This window comes from Manacus vitellinus, unplaced genomic scaffold, assembly GCF_001715985.3.
Source record: "Manacus vitellinus isolate BGI_N305 unplaced genomic scaffold, ASM171598v3 scaffold_5_pilon, whole genome shotgun sequence".
Classification (NCBI taxonomy): Eukaryota; Metazoa; Chordata; class Aves; order Passeriformes; family Pipridae; genus Manacus; species Manacus vitellinus.
The window spans coordinates 497,725-512,312 of NW_021940682.1; the positions used below are offsets into that span (position 1 = coordinate 497,725).

The 14,588-nt window shown below is 40.5% G+C and overlaps 1 protein-coding gene across 1 annotated transcript in view; it reads right to left on the bottom strand.

Annotated features, from left to right (window-relative positions):
* Positions 1 to 4,439: 4,439 nt before the first annotated feature.
* RERG (RAS like estrogen regulated growth inhibitor) overlaps positions 4,440 to 14,588 on the bottom strand; it is a 101,506-nt gene continuing 91,357 nt past the window's right edge. The window contains exons 4-5 of the mRNA XM_018080237.1: positions 7,493 to 7,566; positions 4,440 to 6,784 (exon numbers count right to left, since the gene is read on the bottom strand). Of these exons, the coding sequence (XP_017935726.1) occupies positions 6,377 to 6,784; positions 7,493 to 7,566 (482 nt within the window). The 3' untranslated portion in view covers positions 4,440 to 6,376. The remainder of the gene's footprint in view (positions 6,785 to 7,492; positions 7,567 to 14,588) is intronic.

Consider the following 14,588-nt stretch of genomic DNA (forward strand, 5'->3'; position numbering starts at 1 on the left):
GGCTCTGTAAATTCCTAATACCACGTACGTAAAATTAAAAAGGAAAAAATGTGTAGGTTTGGTCTGTGAGGCATAATTTGAGGTCTGTTTGCAATTTTTTTGTCACTATTCTGCATGTTAATATTTCAGGGTAGGATGTAGCTCCTCCTAGTGATGCAGAATATTTCAGTCTAGTTTAGGACCGTGGTACTTGACACAACTGTCTGTACTATAATTATGAGAGGTTCCTTTATTAAAAAAAGAAAGGTTTCCAACTCTTCAGAGATACTGTGTTCATTGTTGAGAATTTATATCCAGTGGCATTTGCAAATAGTTCATTCTTGTGAGAGGATACACCCTCTTTGTCCATAAAACATCCCTGGATATCAGAGTCTATTGACAACTACAACTAAAAAAAAAAAACAAACCAACAAACCCAAACCAGCAACCAAACAAAACTCAAAAAAACTTATTATAATACAAGAGCGGCAGGAAAAGACAAATGCTGCTTTGGGGAATCAAGCTGGAGATGAAAGAGACCAGTCAGAAGGCCAAACTGCCATCAAATTCTCTGATTTATTAGACAGCCAGGAGTGCCAACTTACCTCACAGTTTCCTACCAGTCCATTTCAAACTAAAAATGGAGAGGAATCCTTCAAGTGGACGAGAGACATGGGCCATTGGAGTATTTTCTCTACACGTGGGCTACCAAGGCAGTGGACCACGGGCTTGATCCATTCCATGCATAACCCCCCTGGATTCAGGGGAGTCCTGCCCCAGGTACTCAAAAGTGTCTTTTTCTGCTGCCAGCTGCATTAACAGCTTCCCCCTGTGGGACTGTGTTTACAGGAACCAGACCGAGCTGGTCTCACACAGGCCATCATTATCACCTCCCAGTAACCTTGCAGAGCACTGGACTACAAGTCACTGCTTTGTATTTTCACAGCCCTGAGCTAATTAGTGTCTGGCATCTTTAACAGAAATAAAATGCATAACACCAGAGTTTCTAAGATGATGCTGTTTTCACTATGTTTCATTTTTCAAAGAACATAAAGGCAGATACATCAAAATGCCAAGAAGCCTTTTCTAATTAAAGCCTCTATATTTTTCATTTTCTTCTGAAGATATGCAAATGTACTGAGGCATTACAGAGAAAGATAAAAGAAATCCCAAACACTGTTTATACAGAGCCTTTATCACTGCAGCTACTTATTTTGCAGGAGACATTATTTTGACTGGAGAAGGTTATAGTGTGGTTTGACAGAACTCAAGGCTACTTTGCAGTGCTCTAGAGGCAGACAGTAACTGGAAGGATGCCTCATCTAGTTTTGTGAGGTTTCACAAAGGTAAAGTTAGGCATCAGAGCATCAATCCAGCACTGAGACTTCATGCAGTGCTCTGTTGAAGCAGAGGGCATTCTTATACTCCCACTGCTGTTCACCTGTTTATGATCATGCTTTGAGTTACTTGGTTGGGCCAGGTTTGGAGGAAAACAAGAGAGTAGATTACTCTCATGCTATGTATGATTTTTTACCATTCATATAATGTACCTTACACGTACTCTTCAGAATAACAGTGTGTTATCCTTGGAATATGTGAAGCAGATGAAAAGTTGTCTCTGTCCAAATCACTGGTATAAATCTCCCAGTACGCTTACCCCAAGATTTTACCTCAAAAGCTTGGGAACAAGATCCACATTATTCAGCTCACAGGACAATGTTTGGGTGGTGCATTTCAGTGAGATCATTTAATAACCGTGGCACTGTAGCTTCTTTGATCAGCCTTGAAATAGTTAGCAAGGACATTTGGATCTGTGCCTCACTGTAGATTCTGTTTGACCTCTCTATTCCAAGCCTAGCAGCCAAAAAAGTTCAAATAAAATGATCCAAATGTTGCAGTGCTTACTCAGGCAAAATTCACTGTTTGTTTTCCCTAGATAAAGACTACATAAAAAAGAAATCAGGACTTTTGGAAATGGCTGCTTAAAAGCTGGAAGGCAACCCTTTGGAGACATCCAATAGAAGATCAATATGTATGAGTTCAGTACAGACCTCTATTTTTTTATTTTTATTTTTTATTTTTTTCTTATATATTATCTACAGGCACAAGCTTTCATATTTTTAATGTAAAAATGCATACAGATCATTATATATATAAAATTCAACTAGACTTGTAGCAAACTGCCAGATCCAACTATCCCCAGGCTGGGGACACCTTGTCCGGATCCAGGTGCAAACCCAGTGGCTGATCCTCACTTCCACCTGTAGTTGCACCAAACCCCCAGATATGAAGATTCTCAAAGTTCTAGGGAAGTCTTGGGTCCTGATCCAGGTCTTGCAGCGTGGGCATGACTAACTCTTCATCAATTGAAGATAAATATTTAAAAACTTCATAAATGACGACCAACTTGTTGTAGGTAACAAGTATCCATTTCACCTTTCCTCCCCCTTTTTTTTTATCATCCTTCCCATCCTCTCTCCACTGAAATGGTAGTGGGCAGAGGAGAGAAACTTGATGTTAGTGTCATATCCATATGCTTAAACAGCAGCTGCAGAAACAGAATTTAAAGCATTGGTGTCTGCTTCAGAAAGGCTACCAAATGTGGGTTCATGCTGCATTTGGCCTTTTCAATGCTTGGGCAATTTTGGGCTCAATTTGCACACTGTAGATATATTATACATTTATAGCATTGCCAATAATATGTTGCAGCATTGTGAGCAACAGAAAATCAGGTTGCATTTAATACTATGTGATGTGTATCAACAGATACACTATAGTAGAACTGGCTTGACAATCACCCCATGACACCAAAAGAAAAAAATTAATGAGCAATTAAATAAAGAAAACTGTGTTTGTGTAGGAGGAAAGGTCACAAAATAGCAGCCTCCTTTTTGACCAAGTGTTTATCTTGGTTGGCAGTTTCCAAATTCAGTCTTTGCAAAGGAATGTTACTATTTTTATTATAGGTGCTTTATGTAACAAATGATATTTGCACAGTGGAACATTTTCTTTCACCGGGATCTTATAATTTCTCCACACAGATATTATAAAGGAAGATACAATTTATTGAGAGTCTTTTGGAAAGTATGAGGGCCTCTCCTTCCTCTTCTAATACGAATATGAATAATTTATTTTCTCTTGCCATTCATGTATAACCTTTTTGTACTTTATGCAGCTCAACTCTGAACCCCAAGAAGGGTTTTCAGATAAAAGAATTGTTGAAGTTTTACAAGAGAGGGATGAATCAATTGCTTAGCATAACAAGACTTTCCTCTTAGCTATGTTGCCATGGGATTGCAGGTAAGGACTTTGTTTACTTCAGATTTGTGCAACAGCACTGATTTCAAAGATAACAGAACGACTTTGTGCTTCAAGTTGCAAATGCTAATTCTGGCTTTTAGTGTAACTACATTGCTTGCAAGTTCAGACCCTCAGCTAAAGACTCCTGGTTTGTGAGCAGGCATTAGCTCTTTCTTTTACACTTGTGTTGATTCTACAGTACTAATGGGACTGAAAAAATGGCAAAACCTCTACTTTTTTTTTCTTTTTAACAAAAGTTAGAGATGTGTTGAATAGTTTGGTAACAGATGTGTCTCAGAGAAAATGATATCACCTGTGTCAGAGACTGAGATAGTTGATGATTTATGCATTCTCAGGCTTTTGACACACCTACTGTCCTGAAAACAACAACTGACCTTGGGCTTTTGACAACAACTGAAAAAAGCCGAGCTTGCGGGCCCTTGACTGTTACACTGTACCTCTGATAGCCCATGAAGAGTCAACCTTGCAGGCTCTTGCCTATTGACACCTCTGCTGGGCGATTAGTTACGCTGTCCTGAAAACAACAACTGACCTTGGGTTTTTGACACACCTGCTGGGCGATTAGTTACCTCTGATAGCCCATGAAGAGTCAACCTTGCAGGCTCTTGCCTATTGACACCTCTGCTGGGCGAACAACAACTGAAAAGACAATGTGCCTCTGGAGGACTAAGTCCAAAAAAGGGAGGCAACCCCTCATGCCAGGGAGGCGCCAGAGCATATAAACTTACTGGTGACTTTGGGAATTCGGGAGTTTCTCCTTCTCCCCCACCGCCTGCAAATCAAGACCATCAAGCATCGCTGGACCCCGTGGGCGGTGACTATGGACATCTGTCTACTCTCAGCTTTTCTTTCCCTTACTCTCCCTGGCTCTTATCCTGCCTTTCTCTCCCCTATGCATTTTTCTCCTCCCCAGAAAGCTTATGACAGCACCCAAAGGTGTTAGTTTACCTATTGATTATGACAGCACCCAAAAATGTTAACCTATCTGTTGATACAAAACTGTTGAAATAAATCTTATATATTTTCATACACCGATTATTTAGTGTCGCTTCGCTTTAATCCACCCCAAAGGAATTTTTGATAAAACCTGAGTTACGCCCCCCCCCCCTCTTTTCCTGGGGCGGGTCGTAACAACCTGTTGCAAGAACCCCCTGCCCAGAAGCACAAGGTAGTGTTTCCACTGCAGTGTGTCCAGATGGTGTATGGAAATATACTTGAACATGAGGACCAAAATATAGACATTGATTCCAGAAGAGTGAAATGAGTTTTCACTGTCTAGAATACAGAAACAGAGGAGACAAAAAACAACACAAAAAAAATATATATATGAATGTGATGTTCTTTGATGCTGGTTGGGTAAAAGAGAGAGTTTAAAAATAATTACTTTGGTAAAATACCTTGAAGTACATTCTTTTGAAAGAAGTCCTAACTTGGAACTTTTCTCTGTCGACAGGGATTAACAAATCTGACTCTTCAGCCTGTTCCATCACCTCTATGGCTACCTATAACTGTCTGAAACATTATCCAACTAGATATTCTCCTAAATCTGTGGCAATTTGTATGTGATAGCCTTTTGGAGTTACTTCATCACAGAGGCAAATAACCATAGGAAGTACAAAGCAGTGGAGAATAAAGTTGTAAGTAGTTGCTAAAAGGGGGGGGTTCCCTCAAAGGAGAGTACTGCTAATATTCCCATTTATCATCCCAACCTTTGGCTGTGGTTCTTCATGATAACAGTCTGAACTGCACACCACGCTGCCTAAAGGGATGCAACACAACTGGTGGGAAACCAGGACAATCTGAATTTAAATCTTCCAGTCTTGGTTCTTACATCTTTTAGCATACAGTTAACAAACCAACTAGACAGGAGGCAAAATTTGACAGCTGGCTTAAATCAGATGCATGAGGGAGAAGAAAAAAATGAACACTTTTTATCCCTGGCACCAAAATCTGATAAAATACACTTTCACTTCGATGTGCCAGATAAAAGCAGCAAAAAAACTGTGCTGGTTTAAACCCCAGAGTGCTCCAAGCAACATCTGGAAGTTTAAACAGCTGGAAACTGTGATCTTTTGATATGGTAGAGGCCAGTCACATCTGATCTGCATTTGGGTGTTAGACTTTAAATACTTGCCTTCCCAAGGATTCTGTTCTTCTTCAGTATAAGATAGACTAAGAGGAACTACTTGAATTGAAAAAAGATCAAAACAAGAAGTGTAAACAAAAGCTAAAAACTACCCATAACTAAATCAATAGTAATATTTTTTTTTTTTAATTTGACTTCATAACACATTTAGTCCCATTTCCCCAAGTACAGTCCTGCACTTTGAGGGGAAAAAAGCTGAAATGCCACTGGACTAGCTGGTTATTTCTTCATGAATTCTGCAGTTTCGTAGGATCTGGAAGAGCAGCTGAACTTCAGCTCTGTTGAAATGTATGTCTTGCTGGCCAAACACTCCATAAAATAGACCTTTCCTATATTTTTTGCATACCTTGCTAAGAACATCAGCACTCATAGATTTGACAAAAATAACAAGGAAGTACAGTTTGGAGTAAAAGCACACAATGAGCCAACTTAGAGCTGGTTGAAGGTGTCAGGTAAACTTTCTGATATAACAGAGCAGCCTCTACACGTATTCAGTCCTGGAGAATGTTAGCTGTGATGGTAGTTGATGGAGTGAAGGCTGAATCTTACTGAGCAGCTGGTTGGTTGGAAATGATGTTTAGGCACTACTGATTTGCAGGACGTTGGACTAGCCACGTAGAAGCAGAAGATTCTCTGTTGGTGCCAATTCCTGCAATCATCTAGTCCTTTGGAGTACATTTGGTGGTTTTTTCCCTTGGTGTTTTTGGTTTTTTTTCCACATTAGCCAGAAGCAGTGTGGCTAAATACATTTCAAAACAGGAAAATAGTACGACTCTGTGTTATTCAAAAATACGGTGATGTTCATATTTTTATTTTTTTTTTGTCCATTGCAAAGCTTTGACCATTTTTAATTAAATGTGCTCTGCCTGCCTCATCCCTGCCTCCAAGCTAATATGCTCTAAAATCTTATCTGGTTTAGTACAGCTCTTTTTAGCTGCTGATTTTGGTAAGCATCTTATTAATTGCCTGCTTGACATGGGTGGTGGAGCTTCGCCTCCGAGTCTTGCCCTGGACCATCTTTCGCCGCCGAACCTCACGACAGAGCTCGTAGAAGGCCTCCATAATGTTGCCCTCTCCCGTGCAAGCAGAGCACTCATAAAAAGCACATGCTAGTTCCGTGGCCAGCTTTTCACCTTCCTCTGTGCTGACTTGCCTGGAGTGATCCAAGTCTGCTTTGTTCCCCACCAGGATCAGGGTGACGTTTTTGGGCTTTTTAACTTCATCCAACAAGTTCTTTAGCGGCAGCATTTCCTCAAAGCTGCCTCGGTCTGTGATGTCGTAAACCAGCACAAAGCCTTCACCCCATCGCACGTGTCCTTCTTTCTGGATAGGATCCTCCTGTTCCCAAAGACAGACACTAGCCTTAGGAATTTGATTTACAGAACAGACACCAGACCTTCAGGGAGATGCTGGTCCTCCAAAGCCTACAAAGCCACGTACAGCTGCTTTACTTTATACTTTACACACATCACCTATTTTATCACACAGCATAGGAGATCTGCCCAGCTGCCTGCGGACAGGCTGGTAGCAGGTGTTTGGAAGGGGGTCTCTGCTGAATGATATCCAGCACACAAGCTGCATAGCCCTATCCAGCATGAGCACGTGCCATATTTTGAAAGGAAGGCAGACCTGACTATGACAAAACTGCTCTTCACTTTAGTGCAAATCACGGGTTGAGGCTGTAAAGCTTTATCACTTGGCTGTAGAAATAGACTGTGACTTTATTTTTTACTAATGACATGTCTGGTTGGCCCTGAATTAAAACATGAGAATAATTTTAATACCACAGTAAACCTCGACTTGTTTATTCTTCCGGGATTTGAAAACTCCAAGCAGAGTCCCTTGCAGAAGATCTGGATGCAGAATGCTGAGTCCAGCAGCAAGCTGATGGTGGTGATGGAGGGGAGAGCTCTGCCTAGAAGCAAATCTCTGTCCCCAGAAGCAGAGCACACCTGCCACCCACCACACTGCCACCACCACCACACTCCCCTTCCCTGCTGTCTATCCAAGCCAAGGTACTGGATAACAGTACATGCAGCCACGTACCTGACCAGCTGTATCTAGTATCTCCATGGAAACCACTTCATCATCAATGGTAGCTTGGTGACGATATGTAGACTCTAAAATAAGAACATATTGTGAAATGTATTAAAAGGACATTTTATTTTTTTTTAATCTTCCTTACAGCTCTCCCAGCACAAGAGCTGAAATGTGACGCACAGTTGGACTAAATTTCATTTAGTGGAGCTCTTCCAGCCATTCTGGAACACACGCAAGTCCCTTCTACGACAGAGACACTTTTACGTCTCTCTGTACGGCACAGCTTTTTCTTTCCCGTGTGTTAGACCTGCAAAGGGCTGTGCCTGTGGACACTGCACTCTGCACCCAACAAGAGGACACTTTCCTGTGGCAGAGAGCTCTGCAAGGCTGTATTCCATTTTTCCTGTTTGCTCCTAGGCAAGGCTGCTGCCTGTGAAAGGCAAACACTACACCTCTCAAAGTGTCCAGCTCAACAGTCTGTCACTGCCCAGCTTGAAGTCTCACAAGATCAAAACTAGTATGGTTGCAGATCAAGGAACCTAACCACTAAGCTCAGGCCTTACACTGTGAAAAAATTCCAGATCAGTTAACTATTTGAGGAATGTCTGTTTTAAACATTCTGAAACCATCACATTCCCCTCTTCTAGCAAGGGATCAAGCAGTCATTTCCCTGTGTATAATTTGTAAGGATAACCAGTGGGCATTAAGCATTCACACCATGCTATAGGAAAAAAAAAGGAACCTATTTACTATGTCCCAGGTTCTGGAACTAAGCAACTAATCAGAAAGCTAATGACAAAAAGGCTTGTTTTATCTCAATGAGCTGATAAGCTAAATTTGATAGCATTTGACCTAAAACTTGGAAAATTATCTGTGCTAACATTCAGATTTATTACTGTTGCTAGCTCACAGATGTCCCATATCAAAAGGCAAATGTGTATGTTGTAAAAGTCTGGCCAGTGACTATGAATGCTTTGCACTGTCAGAGATACAATTCTTTCATTTGGTGCAAACCTCTTCAACAGAAATGAAGGATATCTTGTAGGAAACACATTTCTTTAACTTGAACTTCTGAAAGGGCTCGTCCTTTTTTCCTTACGTGCTTAAGAATGTCAGCTCCTCATAACCATGAATGTTTCAAGCTGTCAGGGCTGCAAACACCCTCTTCCCAAAACAAAAATGTCACTCCCTCCCTGTGCCACCTTAATTGCTGTAATAGCCCAGCTGTCTCTAACAGGGACAAATGGTCAATTTACTTAAGCAGATGGTAAGCACTCTTACCATCAGACAATGAAGACTGTTTTTTTTTAAAGGCTGTAAATACCCCTTCTGTTTAGTATTTTGAGGCTGTTGAAGGAGTTTGAGTCTACCTTTATGATCCTGAGGCTATACCTACACAGCAGAGTAAGGTACAGCTAAGTCTCTCAGTGGTATGTCTTATCTGTCTCTTCCACACACCCTCTAAGATGCAGCAATTTCCTCAGGGAATGCAGAAAAGGCAAGAAGCTCTGGTTTGGTGTGGAAGCTGCAGTGATGCACCTTCAATGAGTTATTTCAGTGGCTAGAACGTTCAGTGCTATGTTGGGATTCCCTGTGTAGTACTCCAAGTGGAAGGTTATTTAGGAACTTAAGGCTTTGTTTCTTTGGGGGAGGGTGCTGTGAAGAAGAGATGGCTCTCTAAGTAGTGTGGTATTAGCTCCTTACTTGTTAAGACTTTGCAGTGCTTGAATGCCTTCAACCATCTGGCCCTGCTTAACAAGTAGCTGTTGAGAATTGTTCCACAGAACTTGAGAAGGTGCTCACCCAGTTTTGACTGCAGCATATCTGTGAAACATCCTTCTTAGGAGGCAGAGCAGGGAATGCCATGCAGACCTTCCCTGTGAAATGAGAGAATAAATCTCAACGAGCAGACTTGTGCTCGCTGCAGAAAAGCAGCATGATTCTGAAATGATACTTGAGTTCTCAAAGTAGGACCCTGGCAGCACTTCATGTTGCAAGTTTAACTCACTTTGGTTGCTCACGCTGGAATGGAATTTGATCTTGGATGAGCAGCATCAATTTGGGTCAGATTTGTGTAAATAAATCTTAGTAAATGTGTCTTCCTGTGCTTTGGAATGTGTGGTAGCTGGGTGAATTTTAATGAGCGTAAGAGGGCTGGATGTTGAAAGCCTTCTTTTGGTGTAATCACGGACATGGCTTCTCCTTCAAGAGAACAGAAACATCTGAAGAATCTGGGTGTCTTGTAACTTATGAGGCCTAAAGATGTGAGCTCCAGTCTGTTCACACTGATTCCATGGTGCTTTACAAATGCATTGCCTTGCTTTGGTATTTATTAATATCATTTCCCTTTGGTGCCTTTTTTTTTTTTTTTTGAGACACGTGGCTAGAGAGAAATTACAGGACTTGAGATAACTGCTGGATTCCCAACTGAAACCATAGACAACACAGGTGTCTCTGCTCAGCTAAGCACCCTTGACTCCTATTAGAGTTGATGAAGTAAAATAGCTGCTGGATATAGCTTGTCTGAGCTCTCTCTCAGGAAAAATCACACCTCAAAAGCACTTGGAAGTCTAAAATTGGTCAGATGAATCCAGGCTCTAAATGTCTCATGCTTACATCATCATGGTTAGGTAGAAAAAGAAAAGTGTAACACTGTACCAGTGGCTCCCAAAATGGCCTCAGGCAACTTCCTGAGCTTCAGATTGTCATTTGCAGCAGGTGATGCCCACATCTTCTATCTATAGCTCTATGGCTAAAACCTCATAGAGGGAAAAGAAACTGTGGAGCTGTGTTTTGCTCTCCACAGGCTTGGCATCAAATCTGCCAGCTTCAAAGCAGAGTTAGGGAGCTGCTGTGTTGACTGAGCCGTGGTTTGCCCAAAGATGACAGTGCTGTGCAAATAGCCAGATTTAGTGGGTTGCTCTGTTTCAGTATAAATAAGCAAATCTGACCTGTTTCTTGTTGGTCTGGGGGTGTGCTATGCTTCTAGTCATATTTGCAATAACAAGCTCAAAGGTGCTGATAAGTGTGGCTTTGAAAGATGATGCCAGATTTCAGAGTCCCTCTTGGTTATGAAGCTGCAACCCCTCCATCACTCTTGCCCTGCAAAGCACTCTTGGTTCTCATATTCCTGTTGTTTGAAAAATTGAAGTTTATTTCAAAAATATTTAGAGCTGCCAAAAGGCCTGAGAAGCATGTTGGAAAGTGGTAGCAGTTGGCTTGGTTTTAAGCCACAATAATTTGTTAATAGGAGCTGAATAAATCTTTCAAATTTCCACAGCTACTGAATGATTAGGGAAATTATGATTTCCATGAAAAAAAAAAAAAAATAAAAAACTTCCCTGGGGGCTCTCAGTGTTTACAAGCATGTTACAAATCTCCCTATTCTTCTTAGAAATAGGATTTTTAAAAATACAGGGAAAAAAACTTACTTATATAGAGAAAACTTTGAAGCTTATGACTTACAGACTGTCATGGATGCAATATTCAGTCATAGCTTGACCACATCACATCCTTGCACTATGTTTATTGGGACATATGTAATACAGTTTTGGCCTATAAGACTTAGCTGGTCATCTATCAAACCTGTTTGTCCAGGAGTATCCCCATTTATTAAACATATTTGTTCCAGAATATTATATTTTCTAGAGAAAAACTATTATCTGAAAAGTAATTTTGAATTCTTGGTTTATATTTGCAGCAATGTAAAAAGTTGTTTTCAATAACTGTTTATTTTGAAACGACAATATATATTGGGGTATGTCACAGCTCTGGAAGGAAATATTTGCATGGAAGGGCTTACTGGTTTTAGGAAAGCACTTGTAGTAGAAGTAGGTAAATCAGCTGAGAAGAAGCAATGCCATGACATACACCATTTTACACTCAAACTTAAGGAGTAGTCTAGAGTCATTTGTTTACTTTTAAGTACAGAAGGACACAAACTCTGTTTCTACATAGAATTTAGTCCATTTTTGTCAAGAAAGGTTCATAAAGTGGGGATACATAAAAATGCTTTAAGAAACTTTGGTCTCATGGTGTTTTTCAGCCAGCTGGATCTAAGAAATGCAAGAGATCTGGAGAAAGAGCTTTTTTGTGATGATTATAGCTGAGTTTTCAGACCAAAAAGCTTCAGCTAATAGGTATGAACTTCAAAGTTATGGTTAAAGTCTTCTTGGACAGCAGAATGTTTAAAATACTACAATTCCCCATAGTTAGTTATGTTAACATAATAAAGGTTCCTGTTGTTTTGGGTTTTTTTGTTGTTAACTCCCTGCTCATTTAGACTCCCTCAGTCTTTGACATGCATCAGGATGGCACCTGCCTATCACATTTGAGAACAATGATTTTGACAGCTGGTCTCCTTTGACATCTTCTCCAGAGCGTTCCTCGAGCCTGCCTTTCTGAAATCTGCCCTCCTCTGCATTTCCTTGCTGCTTCAGGAACTTTTCACCTTTCAGAAAGCCCCTGTGAGCTGAATGTACCTTCCTGACTCAGAAAGTCTCTCCTGCCTTCTTCCTTCCTCAACCCCAGCTTTCTTCAAAACACAGCTGAATGTGCTTTTTCTTGCTTACATCTGGCTGTTAAATATTCCCTCTGTTATTTACCTTACAGGAGGGCTTTTATTTTGCAACCAACCATCAGTGGTTTTACAGTAAGCACAGTACCACCCTTGTGTATTTAAAACATATTTCTAATGCTAAGGCAGTGTAACCTCACGTAACTCTCTAATCATTGATACCACAGACCCCAAAATTAGCATAGTTGGGTTATTTATCAATAACCCACAAACAACATCCCATGCACGGTCATTGCCTGTTATTATCATGTGTAAAAGAAGAAAAAGTAGTAAAAGGAAAGTTACTGGAAGGAAACTTTGTGACTGACAGTCCTGATAACTGGACTTGGACTCTTCAGAGTTATCCTTCTGCATGGGAAACCTCAAGAATCAGGAAACACAGAAGCAAAAGTTCCAGTACACACATCACAGGTGTGATGTGCCCTTTATGTACAACTATCACACCACACAAAAATTCATGTAGAGCTACAAATTTAAACCAAAACACGTATGAAAGAAGAATATATTAGTTTGCAGAGATTTAATCCAGCTCTAGGGTCCCTTCACACCTCTGAGGAGGCACAGGGCAGGAGAGCCAGTGTATGCTCTGGGCAGTCAGGGGGCACATGCCTCTGCACAAGCCAGGATGCAGGGCTGTCCCTGGTCCATGAAGATGGGCAAAGACTGTTTGTAGGTGACCTTAGAAGAAGATTCAGGTGCTGTGGGGACTCGTGGGGGACAAAGGATGCCCTGTTGAACACAAGGACACAAGCAAACAGCTACTGCAGTGCAAAATACGGAGAAAAAACCAGAAGAAATGAGGCTTCATTAGGTCACTGCTTAGAAAGCAGTTTGGGTTTTATCATGTTTTCCTATTTTTACTACAGTGGGAAGGTAATAGATTGCTAGTGCATGCATAGCCCCACTAGACTATAAAGTTCTCATCTTGATATGAAAGGATTTGTTGAATTCCTAGAATTTGCTCTTCTTATTAAGGTAAAACACATGGGAGATTTTTTTCTTGATGTGTTGATATTTTCAATAAATAAAATTTTGGCCTCCAAACAGAAACTGTAGACTGCAGTTTTCTTGGAGATACCTCTAAAAATAATGGGAAGCATGTTTATTTGTTGCCTTCTGCACATGATTTTTTTCTGCTGCATGCAAAGAATGCGTTTCTTTTGAGGAGAAGTGAAGTGGTGTTACATTTCTTTTCCTATAGGTTCTGTCCTCACCTATCTTTTACTGAGATAGGCAGAGAAAATGTGCAGAGGTACCCGAGGACTGGATTCATTAAGGCATGCTAAAACAAAACCAACAAAGACAGAGCAGTGCTAACTAGTAGGGATGAAGCTTCAAGGTTTAAACAGTTGTTTGTTGTTTTCTTTCTTTTTTTTTTAATTTTCTGACTTAACTTTCCCAACAACACTTGACAGAGATGCTGGTCCCTGGTAGGAATTATGTCCATGATATATTTAAGACTGAATAAATCTTATTTTGCTATGCCTTTTTGTTTTATTGTGGCAAGAAGCTTGTGTTGGTGAGGCTGTTTTGCCTTATTTTTTGCCAACAAAAAATAACCAGCAAGACTTTTCTCACACCTAAACCAAGCAAAACAAAAGCCTGCTCTCCTGAAGGTGCAAAAGCAGCACTGGAAAACTGGAAAACATTTCAGAATATGATGAGCAAGAAAAATAGAGGCAAAATATTTTGCAGCTGTAGCTACAGTGAGAAGAGCCACTGCCATTCCTGATTTTTGTTGTCTGTTGAGCTACCATAAAAAAGCAGTGTTTTTATTGCTGACATCAAGAATATCTTCATCTTGAGACTCATATGAAAGAAAACAAACCACATTTTCAGATAACTTCTTCCCATGTTATTGTAAGCATCTTCCTCTGCTGCTCTCACAATTTCATCATTTCAAGTCTTTGTTGAGCATTTTAGAAGCTAGTGTTGGTGTTTTAAGGTGCTCTAGGCCATAGGAGTCCATTTCCTTAGAAACACCTCAGAGAAACTGGGAATACTTTCACAGCTCATTGCTATAATATACATTCAGTATAAATTCCTCCTGCTGAAGAGTACAGTAAAAATGATGCAACATATTAAATCTATATCAAGTTAAATAATGCTTCTACTTTTTTGATGAAGGAAAAATAGAAGCCTGGGGAGATGCCTAGGAAGGCACAATCTGGACTATTGAGAACTGAATCCCTTAACCACTGTGAGGCAGAAGGAATGAGTAATTTTGTCAATAAAAATCAAGGATACTAATAGCTAGAGTCTGGCTTGAAAATAACGCTGCTGCACAGTGATTTATTAAATGTCTACACGTTTGTCATGGTACTCCCTGAAACACAGGTTGGCAGCCATTCATTCCTCCTAGCCCCAAATGGTTGGTTACCATTACATCTCACTTTGGCTGAAAGCCTGTACCAGAGCACACGTGTTATTCCTTTATTGTGCTTGGATAGGCTGCACTTGTCAACACGGGTGTTCAGAAGGAATATGCAGAGGGTAAAGTTCTGCAGGACGATGGCAGAACTCTCC